The sequence below is a fragment of the Pteropus alecto genome, unplaced genomic scaffold, assembly GCF_000325575.1.
Source record: "Pteropus alecto unplaced genomic scaffold, ASM32557v1 scaffold479, whole genome shotgun sequence".
Taxonomy (NCBI): domain Eukaryota; kingdom Metazoa; phylum Chordata; class Mammalia; order Chiroptera; family Pteropodidae; genus Pteropus; species Pteropus alecto.
Window position 1 is genome coordinate 981,921 of NW_006492031.1, and position 12,838 is coordinate 994,758.

Here is a 12,838-nt window from a genome sequence, read left to right on the forward strand (position 1 = left end):
TTGCCACGATTCAGACTCAATTGTTCTAGTGTGATCAGTGGCATCGCCTTTGGTCTGCTTCCTGTGGCTTTTTTTTTTTTTTTAAATTGTGGCAGTGAAATTAGCATAATTAAAAACTTGACCATTTTAAAGTGAACAACTCAGTGGCATTTAGTACATTCACAATGTTGTGTAACCACTAACTTTATCTAATTCCAAATATTTTGATTTCCCCAAAATAAAACCCCTTACCCATTAAGCAGTTTCTCCCTGCCATCCCCTCTGTCCAGCCCTTAGCAATCACTAGAATGCTTTCTGTCTCTGTGGATTTTCTTTTTCAAGATCTCTCATATAAATAGCATCACACCACAATGTGTGACCTTTGTGTCAGTCTTCTTTTACTTTACATAGTATTTTCAAGGTTGATGCTTTTCATTATTTATTTATTTATTTTTATGGTGACATTGGTTAATAAAACCCAGTAAGTTTCAGGTATAAAATTTAAAAGTAAGGCGTGTGTGTGTGTGTGTGTGTGTGTGTGTGTGTGTGTTGTGTATATAACATTGTGTGTTTTATATGTTTTTATGAGTGAGTATTATCTTTACTTTTTTCGTAATTAAAATCGTGAATCATTATCCGTCAGGACTCTCACTGACTGTTTATTTTTCACTTTGAGAGTGTCTGCCTGTGGTATGGATAGATGACAGCTTGACAAAGGTTTCTTTGATTTCCACATTTGTGAGATATTTCGGATGAATATGTTATGATAGGGCAGAGCAGTAGCCAGAAGCTGCAAAGACTGGCTCCTTACTTACGGCCCCTCACACATATAGATGGCCCTTTATACAGTCACAAAAGTCCCTCCCACCCTGCCTGAACATAGGGCCCAGTTAGGCAATTGAAAATAGATTTACGTCAAGACCAACATCCTACTCAGCCTTTTTATTTTTTCAGATTTTATCTCAGAACCAGAGTTGTTCAGATCTGCTCATTTGAGTGACCTTTTGTCATCGGCATCTCCATTTCGGCAAGATGAAATGGGATAAGGGTGAATTAACAGATTACATGGGCAGGCTGGTTTTTAAAAAATAAAACCTTTGCGGTATTTGAAATGAGCTGTTCTTTGAACTCAATAGGAAAGTGTAGTACCCAGGAACTGGTTCTAACTTACTTAGAAAACTGGAGAAAGAATTCTTAATAGGGGGTGGCCCTGGCATCAGTGAGATATGCCAAGTAGAAGTCTTGTGGAAAGTAGTGTCTGGATAGAGGAACAGCTTTAATGATGAGGGAACTGTCAGGCCTGTTGGGCCATCCTGAGGAGGGTCTGTTAGTTTGTCCAGGAATTGCTAAGAGGGCTCTGATTCTGCACTTACTGTGACCTGAGAGGATCCAATGAGCTACCTGGCTAGGCTTGACCCAGGGGACCCTGGGAAGCAGGGGAGCAGTGCTGTAGTGAGAGTCAGTGAGAAAAATGGAAGAAAATGGATTCCCAGCGAGAGTACTTAGGATGGGGTGAATTGTAGTGCAAGTCAAATGGGGAGATGACAGGGTGGGCTGGGAACTGGTGGCAGAGGAGTGCGTGAGGTATAGAGGACAAGTTTCTGCTTGGAACTAAAAGAAAAATCTCTAGGGAAATGACCAGGAGAAAGAAACAATGCTTGTTGAAATGAGAGAAACTCAGACCTCTCAGGTATATGAAAGAAGCCAGAAAACCTGAGGATAGCAGACTTCATGCTGATAGAATCTAAAGCAGTACAGCTGATATAAATAGAGCAGGGGGGTAATAGACCTTGGGCTGATTACTAAGGAAGTGACTTAAAAATAACTAAAATAGACCTAAGGAGACCACGTGTCAGAATGTGTGGTCTAAAATCCCAGTGTTTTATTTAGAGTTTTGTTCATCTCTCAGTCTGAAGTAGCTTTGTCAGTGCTTTGTGAGTGCTGCTCCTTTTCCTTTTCTGTATCAGAGCTTGTAGGGTGCATCTGTCTGAGGTTACAGAGCAGCCATCCAGCTCAAGATTTGTATGGCAGATAATAGAAAAAAGCAGTTCCTTGCTTTTTAAACAAAGCCCAGTGATTCAGAACCCTCTAAATAAAGGGCACCCTTCCAGTTTTAAAAGCCATGTGTGAACTGCAGTTACCATTTCTCGGAGATGCGTTATATTTGTGATATATGTACCATTTTAGTACAGGACTACTTTCCAGTGAAATTTTAGTATTCTAACATAGTAGTTAAGGCCTGGAGGGCCTTATGCTCTGCTTCACTGTTAACAGGTATAATCTCAAGTTTATAGAACCATCCTTGCTGTGTGCATTGCTTCTCTGGGAAGGAATTCTGCTCTGCTTTCTGACAGAAACTCTATGAGCTTCTGTCTGATCAGGGTGTTATATAATTAGTTATAAGTGCCTGTACAGTGGCTGATTAACCCTTAGCTATATTCCTACAGATTGGGTTAAATTGTAAGCTCTAGCACTATTGTTAGTGTCTGCGAAGTCTGGCTTATCATTTGCTGTTTGTCAAGACTCACTAGAGGATTTTGGGTCACTCTCAATAGTGAAGAAATATACTCTTAACATCAACTTTTGTGTGTTATAGTCATGATTCTGAACCTCCGGTGAGGAATTATTGATCAGATAGGCATCTTGGCCCTCAAAGTAAAAAAACACATTAAAAAAAAAAGATTATTTAATCATAACATGGAATGAAGTACTGATACATGCTACAACATGGATGAACTTTGAAAACAGTATGCTAAATGAAAGTATCCATAAAAAGGGCCACATATTGTATGATTCCATTTATATGAGGTATCCAGAATAGGCAAATCTAGAGATAGAAAACTTGGTAGTGGTTGCCAGGGCCTGGGATGGGAAGGAGAAACAGGGAATGACTGCCAGTGAGTATAGGGTTTCCTTCAGGGATGATGAAAATATCCTGGAACTAGATAGTGATGATGGTTACACAACATTGTGAATGTACTTAGTGCCACTGAATTGCGTATTTTAAAATGGTTAAATTTTGTGTTATTTACAATAAAAACATACCAAACAAATACCAATTCCGTTTTCATAGCTGTTTCTTTTCTTTATTGTAGGTATTTTGCAAATGAACCATTTGCTGACTTCCACCGCGTAGAAGGATTACAAGGAGTCTACATTGCTACTTTGATTAATGGCTCCATGAATGAAGAGAACATGAGAACAGTCATCACCTTTGACAAAGGGGGGACCTGGGAATTTCTTCAGGCTCCAGCCTTCACGGGATATGGAGAAAAAATAAGTTGTGAGGTATACTTTAATCTTATTTTTTTTTTTTTTTGACAAACTTTTATCTGTAGTTCTACTCTTACAGTTCCCAAACTCTGTACCAAGGTACACTGGTGCCATAGCGAACTCACAGGGGCACCATGGACATTTTAAACTTTTTAGAGAAACACTGTGGTACTTGACATCTGTTTGTCCCCAGGTGAATTACTATCTTGAGTTAGTTCAGTTTCACCATTAGTTCATGGGATATTTCTTTTGATGACATCATATCTTTGTGAAGCTGAATTTTCAGCAGTTGATGTGATAGAAAGCAAGTGAGAAAATGAGAGTGGAACAGGTGCCATAGGTGTTTAAAAAAATAAAAATTTTTCTCTGAATATAATTTAGAACTTTAACAACTTTCTCTTTCTATGGCTTTATTTGAAAAGTTAACAATACTAAAATGTATTATTTGGTTCCATTAAGTGTTCCCATATACTAAGCAGCTTCTTTATTTTTCCCTTACAAGAACAGTCTATGGATTGTGGTCCCTGGCTTTATATCGTATACCACACCTCCATTTTCATTTCACCTAAGGTAAATAGGATATGTAAAGTAGGTGGGCAGAAAGAACTCAGAAAAAAACAAGCAGTACTGATTTTTGGAGAAACTATAACATTTTAGTGAGACAATTACCGGGTCTTTAGGATGATTGAATTTTATTTGCCCATAGTTGAATATGTTGACCTCCTAAATGCTGTATCTGTTGCCCTTGGGAAATTTTTCCTGGAAACTCTTGCTCTAGAATGTACTTGATTTCTTGTTCGATTTGACACCAAGTCTTGACTTACCATATCAGATCTGACTTTTGAAAGAGTCAGGATATAAGTAAGTAGTAACCAATACCTAGGTGTTTCTCATTTACTCATTAGTGTCTTCTAGATCTCAGGAGCTCTGCATGAGCCTGGTGTGGATGGGGGCAGGGCATTTTTTCAGCTTGCAGTGGGGGTCCAAGCCTTGGTTAAATAGAATTAAAGGTATTGTTAAAATTTAGCTTCTTACTTCACTGACTGATTGGTTTATTTATGAACTGTACAACAGTTAATCAGCTTTTAGTTTCTACTTCTGATTTTAGGCGGTGAAAGAAAAGAAGGTTAAAAAGGTTGTCATGTATTTCTTTGAGACCCAGCCTAATTTGCTCTAGTTTTCATTTGCCAAAGTGTGATGTTAGCAAGGTGGGTATTTGTTAGAGATCCTTTGTTATAAAATTAGGTCTATCTGGCAAACATGCCACAGTTTTTACCTGTGCCAGAAGCACACACAGAATTATCCTGCCCAGAACACATTTTATAATCACTTTCTGGCCAAGAGAATCAGGCAAGACTATATAGCAAAAGGCCTTGTCCGCAGAACTATTAAAATCTGAACATAAGTGTTGGAGGCCGGTTTGAATAACTCAAAATCTTGCAGTAAAAACCTGTAGACTTTGTACCATGTACAAATGCAGACTTCTCAAAAAAATTTAATGTGAATTATTTGGTGTTTATATCTCATATGTTGTATATCTGGGAGCTTATCAGTGAGACGTTATGACTTCTGATTCTTGGTTTTTCATCTGACAGAATTGCTTAAATCATATTCTAAATGCATCTCAACTGACTTAGAAAATAAGTACCATGAAGTTATTTCATTTCTTTTTAGTTGCAAGTCACATGAGAGAATCTCTAGGTAATATGGAAAGAGCGATAGCTTTCCCATTCAATTGAGTTGACACTTATTCCTAATTGCTATTTCTCTAAGATTCTCAGGAGGAATTTTTATTAGCATTCTCTTTTCTTCAATGAGAGCATTTATGTGGTTCAGATGATCATGTCCATCTGGGGAAGTATGAGGACAGCTGGGCTATGACTCTGATTTCCTTAGGGCCAGGTCTTCCTTGGTGTCTAGCTGCAATGTCTGCACACAGTTCTCAGTGTTTAGAGGGTGATCTAGGCATCACATCATTTGCTGACAGTGCCTGGAACTTGTGTTTTGTAGCTCTCCAAGGGCTGTTCCCTCCACCTGGCCCAGCGGCTCAGTCAGCTCCTCAACCTCCAGCTCCGGAGGATGCCCATTCTATCGAAGGAGTCGGCTCCTGGTCTCATCATTGCTACCGGTAAATTTGCTTTGCCTCTTCTCACTTACTGGTTAAGCCATTTGGTTATGTGCAGACAAATGCACAGTGACTACTGACATCTGCTACAGTAACTGCTGTCCGTGGTTTTGAGACATTCTTAGTTGCTAAGTCCTTCTCAGAATTTCTAGTTGGGCAAGGCAATTATCTGATATATTCTTGAAATCAAAAATAATTATTATTCTTGCATTTTAGGTTCAGTGGGAAAGAACTTAGCAAGCAAGATGAACGTGTACATCTCGAGCAGTGCCGGAGCCCGGTGGCGAGAGGTTAGTCCCCCGCCCCCAGTTCTTGTTTGTAGGGGAATATAGACTGAGCATGGACATTTTAGGGACACATACGGCCCATGGTGGAGGCCACCGATGCCAAATATGACTATAAAATAAAGAGAGGTACCAGAGTCACATGTGAGGGTCAGCTGCTCTGATCTGTATTCATACTTTGTAATGTGAGCTTGTGATTTTGCCAAAAATGCTACTTTGAATCAAAAACCTTTTTAAAAAAGACCTTTAAAAATTTTTTTTTTGACTAAATGTTCTAAGATTATAAGTTCCATGAGGACAAGGCAATGTCTGTTTTACTTATTCTTTACCCCTAGGACCTAGCAGTGTTTGGCATGGGGTGGATGCTCAGTAAATATATGCCGACTCTATTAGCAAATTACAATGTAGTTGTAGTGGTTTCAGGTCTGACCCTCGTTATTTATTTATTTTTGTATATTATTGAAGTTAAAGTCAAGCCTCTTCTCACTGGATTGTGATGGACTTTCATCTCATTCTGTGCCATGAAAGAAGACTTTTTTTGCGTTAGGGTTGTGTAACTAATTTGGATCCTTAGACATTGATTATACCAATTTTGAAGGTAGAGCTAGTTTTCCAGTCCTGGAATGCTAATGCAGCATTGGACATTAGGAAATTCCCAAACTTGTAAAAAAAAAGTTTTCCACCAAGCCCCTCGTGACTTATTAAGTCTAAAGGAAGTGAATCTGGTCTCATTCTGTAGGGGCTGCTTTCAGAGGCTCTCCATTGCATGTGCAGGGTTCCACCAGGAGAACTCAATAGAAGGCTTTGACAAGAGCACCTCCTACAGGCTAAGTGTGATGTCAGCAGGTATATGGAGTTCTTGGAAGAGTAGCAGATAGTTCCCATCCTCTTGGTGCTTCTTATTGGGAATGCAATGTATATACTTTCATGTTTAAATATGTAATATGTAAAGCAGTAATAAAACCCAACCTTTGTGTGGCTTTTTGGAGTTACCGAGTCCTGTCACATATCCTATCTCATTTACGTAGGGCTTATCTTTCTACCTGAGAGAGATCTGGGACTCTGACACTGTCTGCTTGCGTGTGTGTGTGCGCACGCGCATGTGTGTGTGTGTGTAAATAAAGGACCGACAATATATGTACTTATTTAGATGAAAGAGATCATTAAGGCTAGAGTAGTCAAAAAGTGAGAACAGTTTGGAATTTCGGGGGTATCTTTGTCCTGCTCCCATGGGAAAGATTAAGCAACTGCTTTCTTCTTCCTTGGAACTGGACATTCCTTTTGAAATTGGATGTTGTCTCCTCTGTGGATAGCCTTGTGGTTTGTTTGTACTTTCTGATGTTAGTACGATCAGGGATTTGAACATCTGCAAGTAATTTCCTTCTGGAAATCAGTGTCAGTAGAAAGCAGTGTCTTGTTCCTCCTCCAGTGAAGTGGTACCCTCTGGCTGATGCTGGAGCAGCTGTCAGTGTCTCCCTCCAGGAATGCTTAGTGCCTGCCAAGAGGCAGCCATCACATAAGGGACCTTATTTTTGGAAATAGCAGAGAACTAACCCAGGAGATGTAAAGATTGAGGTTATCTGTGTGACCAGGCATCTGAGTCCCCATTGGCAGCCGTTACTTTATTTTTATTTTTGTTTGTTTGTTTGTTTGTTTGTTTGTAGCCTTTACTTTAGAGGGAGAGTCTGGGATGTGTGAAAGGAATAGGTGTTTGCAGGGGGACAACGAAATAAGATGCAGTGGACAGAGTGCTGCCTAGAAAACTGATGACTATAATTCTTGTTCCCTTTCTGTTACTAATTGGTTGTGCAAATTCTCCAATCCTCAGAGTTCCCTTTTTATGCTTTTTTTAAAAATCAATTTTATTAAGGGGTATGGAATCACAGTAAACTACACATATTTGAAATTTACAGTTTGATCAGAATCGATCACCATGACTACACCATCAGTACACCACAAATACAACAGACGTTTCCATCACCATCCAAATGATCATTGTGCCCCTTTGTAAATCATTCTTCTCTTTACATTTGGTTCTGTCAGATTATTAGTATTTCCTAGCATTCTATATAAATGGACTCATACAATATGCAGTCCTTTTGCCTGGTTTCTGTCAATCATGATGATTTTTAGGTTCATCCATGTTGTTTAGTGGTTCTTTCTTATTTATTCCACATATTCATCTGTTGATTGACTATTCTAAGTCCTTTGTATTTCCAAATACATTTTAGAATTTATACAAAACTTGCTGGCATTTTGATTGGGATTGCATTGAATTTATAGATCAATTTGGAGAAAATTGATATCTTAACACTACTGAGTCTTTTGATCCATGAATATAGTATATTTCTCCACTTCTTTTAAAATTTCTTTTAACAATATTTATAGTTTTCAACGAGGAGAGCTTATATAGCTTTTGTTAACTTTATTCCCCTGTTACTTTTATTTTTAGATATTGCTGTAATTAGGATTTTATTTTAAGGTCATTTACCAATTTTGCTATAAGATTTAAGGCTACAATTGAATTTTATATATTAACCTTGTATTCTGCAAACTTGCTAAAATAATTCATTAGTATTATTATTTCGTAGATCCCGTAAAAGCAACTATATCATCTGCAAATAGAGACAATTTTATTCCTTCGTGCTCTTTATATCTCTTATTTCTGTCTTCTTTCCTTCTCCTCATTAATATGTAATAATATGGGTAATATGTAATATGATGTACTATATTAAAGAAAAAGTATTTATCTTCACTTTCAGAAAACTTCTGACATCAAATGTGTAGACATTTTCCCCTCACATTAAGCAATTCTTCAACTCTATGGACATCAACTGGGTGTCCTACAATTCAGTCATTACACTAAATAGCTTGAGTTAGCATAGACCCCACAGATTAAGGGCTCAGTTTCAAGAGTGCCCTTACCCCTTCACCTTCAGATTCAAATTGCAAGTTCTAGGTTGTCACCTGTACTTCTTACTGACTGGCTATAAATCAAAAGTTCCCATGATCCCCTCTTCAGGCTCAATAATTTGCTAGAACAGCTAATAGAACTCAGGAAAACATTTACTTATAATTACAGGTTTATTATAAATGGTATTATAAAGAATACAGATGAACAGCTAGATGAAGAGGTACATAGGGCAAGGTCCAGAGGGTCCTGAGCAAAGGAGCTTCTGTCTCCGTGGAGTTGGAATGTGTCATCCTCCCAACATGAGGATGTACTCCCAACTCAGAAATTATCCAAACCCTGTAGTTTAGGATTTTTTTTTTTTTAAGTGGAGGTCTCATCACATAGGCATGATTGATTGTTAACTCCATTTCCTGCCCTTTCCCCTCCCCAGAGCATGGGCAGTGGGGCTGAAAGTTTCAGGCTTCTAATCATGGTTAGTTTTTCTGATGACCAGCCTCCATACTCCCCAGGAGCCCAATAAGAATCACCTTATTAGAATAAAAGACTCTCTTATCACCCAGGAAATTCCAGGGGATATCGGACTGTTCACCTCCATCACTCAGGAAATTATAGGGATTTTAGGAGCTCTACATCAGGAGCTGGGGTCGAAGACCAATTAAGACAACAGAAGATGCTCCTGTTGCTCTTATCACTTAGGAAATTACATTAGGTTTAGGAGCTCTGACCAGTAACTAGGGATGAAGACCAAAATATATATTTCTTCTTATATCACAATATCACATAAGTAATATGTTATATTAATTAATTCTTGGGCATTAAACTGACCTTGACTTACTGGGATAAAACCTACTTAATTATACCAAGTTTTGGTGTTAAGGTTAGGCTGGTGTCATAAAACAAGAAAACAAGTTGAGTAGTGAGCTCTCTTCTGTTTTCTGGCAAAGTTTGTGTAAGAATGGTGTTATTTATTTATTTTTTTCTTGATGAATAATTCATCAGTGATGAAACTATCTGGACCTGGAGTTTTCTTCTTGAGAATGTTTTTATTAGAAATTTAATTTCTCTAGCATAGAGAAAATTTAGATTTTCTACTACTAGTGTTAATTTTGGTGAGTTGTATATTTTAAGAAACTTGTCCTTTCATCTAAATTATTGAATTTGTTGGATTAAAGTTACTCAAGATATTTTCTTCTTTTTTTTTTTTTAATGAGGATCTGTGTTGATAACCTGTTTCATTTTGGTATTGATGATTTGTGTTTTTTTCTCTATTTTTCTTGATAAGTTAGTGGTTTGTCAATATTATTGATATTTTCAAAGACCGTGCTTTTGATTTTAATTTTCTCTATTGTCTGTTTTCTACTTTATTGATTTCTGCTCTTCAGGGTTTTCTTTCTTTTATTTTTACCTATTTACTTTGGATTTATTTTGCTTTTCTTTTTGTAACTTCTTATGATATAACTTTAGGTCATTGATTTTAGATCTTTTCTAATATACACATTTTAAAGCTGTAAGTTTTCCTCCAAATGCTGCTTTAGCTACATGCCACAAATTTATTTATGTTATATTATTGTTGTTATTCAGCTCAGAATATTTTTCATGTCTTCTTTTAAAATTGGGATACAATTCACCATTTAAAAGTGTACAATTCAGTAATTTTTATGTGTTGTACAATTGTTGCCACTCTCTAATTCCCGACCACTTTTATCATTTTATAATGTCCCTTTGCTTTTTGTCTTTGACTGGTAAGTTATTTAGAAAAGGACTGTTTAGTTTTCAGATATTTGAAATTTTCATAGATATCTTATTATTGATTTCTAATTTAATTTCCTTGTAGTCAGAATATACTTTGTGTGATCTCGATCCCTTTAAATTTATTGGGGCTTGCTTTGTGATCCAATATGTGGTCTATCTTGGTGAATTTATTATATGCATTAGAAAGGAATGTGTACTCTGCAATTTGGATGTAGTGTTCCAAAGATGTTATTTATATGGATTGGTTGATATTCTGTTGCTCAGATCTTCTGTGATCTCATTTCCTTTTTTTGACTACTTCTATAAATTGCTGAAAGAGGAGTGGTGAAATCTCCAACTACGATTGTGGAATTGTCTATTTTTTCTTTAAATCCTGTCAATTTTTGTATTATGAGGTTCTGTTATTAAGTACATGCATATTTATAATTATTGTCTCTTCTGATTGTCCCTTTTATCATTATGAAATATTCTTCTTTATCTATGGGAATATTCTTTTTCTTGAGGTCTCTTTTATCTGATTCTGAAATAGTTACTCCAACCTTTTTATGTTTACTGTTTAGATAATACATCTTTTACCATCCATTTACTTTGTACTGTGTCTTCATAGTTGAAGTATTTCTTATAGGCAGCATACAATAGGGTCTGATTTTTTTATTCATTTTCTCAAGCTCTTATTTTTTAACTGAAACATTTAGATCATTAACATTTAATGTAATTATTCTTATGATTGGATTTAGGTCTAATATTTTATTTGTTTTTTATTTACACATATTCAATCTTTCGGCCTTTTTCGAATATTGCACTTAATATAACACTTAACATAATGTTTTGAAACTTTACAACCATATAGCCCCTTTTCTCTTCCTCCAACCATTTTGTTATTGTTGTTCTATGTGTGATCTCAATCCCTTTGTTATTGTTGTTCTATGCGTGATCTCGATCCCTTCAACATACATTGAAAAGACCGCAAGATGGCATTTTTGTTTTCACTTTAAATCGTATTAATTTTAAACAACTTAGGAGGAAAAAAGCAGTATTATATGTTTACCCAGGTTTATTTACCATTTCTCTTGATCTTCTTTCATTCTTGAAGATTCCTATTTTCCTCTGATGAGTTTCTCTACACTCTGAAGAAATTCCTTTAGCATTTCTTACAGAGCAGATCTACATGCTATGCATTCTCTTGGTTTTCCTTCATTTGAGAATCTCTTTATTTCACCTTCATTCCTGGAAGATATGTTTGTTGGATATAGAATTCTGGGTTGATAGTAATATTCCTTTGGTACTTTAAAGATGTGCTGCTATTTTCTTGCTTCCCTGGTTTCTGACGAGAAATCTATAGTCATTTCACTTATCACTTTCCTATATTTAATGTGTCAATTTTCTCTAGTTGCTTCAAGATTTTTTCCCCTTATCTTTGGTTTTCAGTAGTTTTGTTATGTTGTCTCTAGGTGTGGTTTTCTTTGTGTTCATCCTTTTTGGGGACACTGATCTTGAATGTATAAATTTATGTTTTTCACTCAGTTTGGGAAATTTTCAGCTGTTATTCAGATATTTTTTTTCTGCTCCATTCCCTTTCTTCTGTTCACTTTGAACTCAATTACATGTTAGACCTTTTGTTATTGTCCCACAGGTTCTTGGTGCTTTTTATTTAATTTTTTTTCTATTACTGTTCTTTATCTTAAAGCTCGCTAATTCCTTTATTTCTATTTTATTGAATACATTAGTGAATTTCTTAGTTCAAATATATTTTTAAGTTCAAAATTTTTTTCTTTTAAATATTTTCTATTTCTCTGGAGAAAATTCCTACCTTTCGTTTATTTCAAATGTATTTTCTTTTACCTCATGGAACACAGTTATGATAACTATTTTGAAGTCTTTGGTAATTTCAACATTTGCATCATCTTGAGAGTGGCACCTAATGTCTTTTCCCTTGAAAACTGGATGCATTCTACAGATAGATTTGTATATTTAGTAATTTTAGATTGTTTCATGGACAATGAATGAAATGCATGAAATGAAATCTTCTGGAATATGTGGATATTTTTGTTTTAGCATGTAATAATAACCTGTTTAGACTCATACCATAAGTTCTGTCTTGAATTCTGTGGGTGATAGATGAAATCTCATTTCAGTTTGCTAAGCCTTTGCTATGCTGGCTTGTGTCTGTTCCACACATGTGTAGTCTAGGGGGCTGAGACTTACATGAGTTCATACACAGAACTAAAGGATTTACTTCTTCAGCACTCTTGTAGGATTCTACTCACATTCTCCCTGGCCTGTAGGGAGGGGCTTCTTTTCTCAGTTCCTTAGGCAGAAACAGTTTGTGTCGAAGTTTTACCTAACTGGCTGAGACTGAGGTAATCCATAACTGGCGCTTTCCCTTGAGGCAAAGCCATACCAGGAAACCCCAGCTGTGTGGCTTCTCTAGGTTTCAGATCCCCTCCACAGGCTGCTTGATTTTGTTTACTTTTCTGCATCCTCAGGTAGCTGTCTTTTGTATTTTGTCCA

General features: G+C 36.5%; 1 protein-coding gene across 1 annotated transcript in view; it reads left to right on the top strand.

The window, feature by feature from the left end:
- SORL1 (sortilin related receptor 1) overlaps positions 1-12,838 on the top strand; it is a 152,025-nt gene that overhangs the window by 51,122 nt on the left and 88,065 nt on the right. Inside the window, exons 9-11 of the mRNA XM_006925247.3 lie at positions 3,075-3,267; positions 5,263-5,380; positions 5,594-5,667. Of these exons, the coding sequence (XP_006925309.1) occupies positions 3,075-3,267; positions 5,263-5,380; positions 5,594-5,667 (385 nt within the window). The remainder of the gene's footprint in view (positions 1-3,074; positions 3,268-5,262; positions 5,381-5,593; positions 5,668-12,838) is intronic.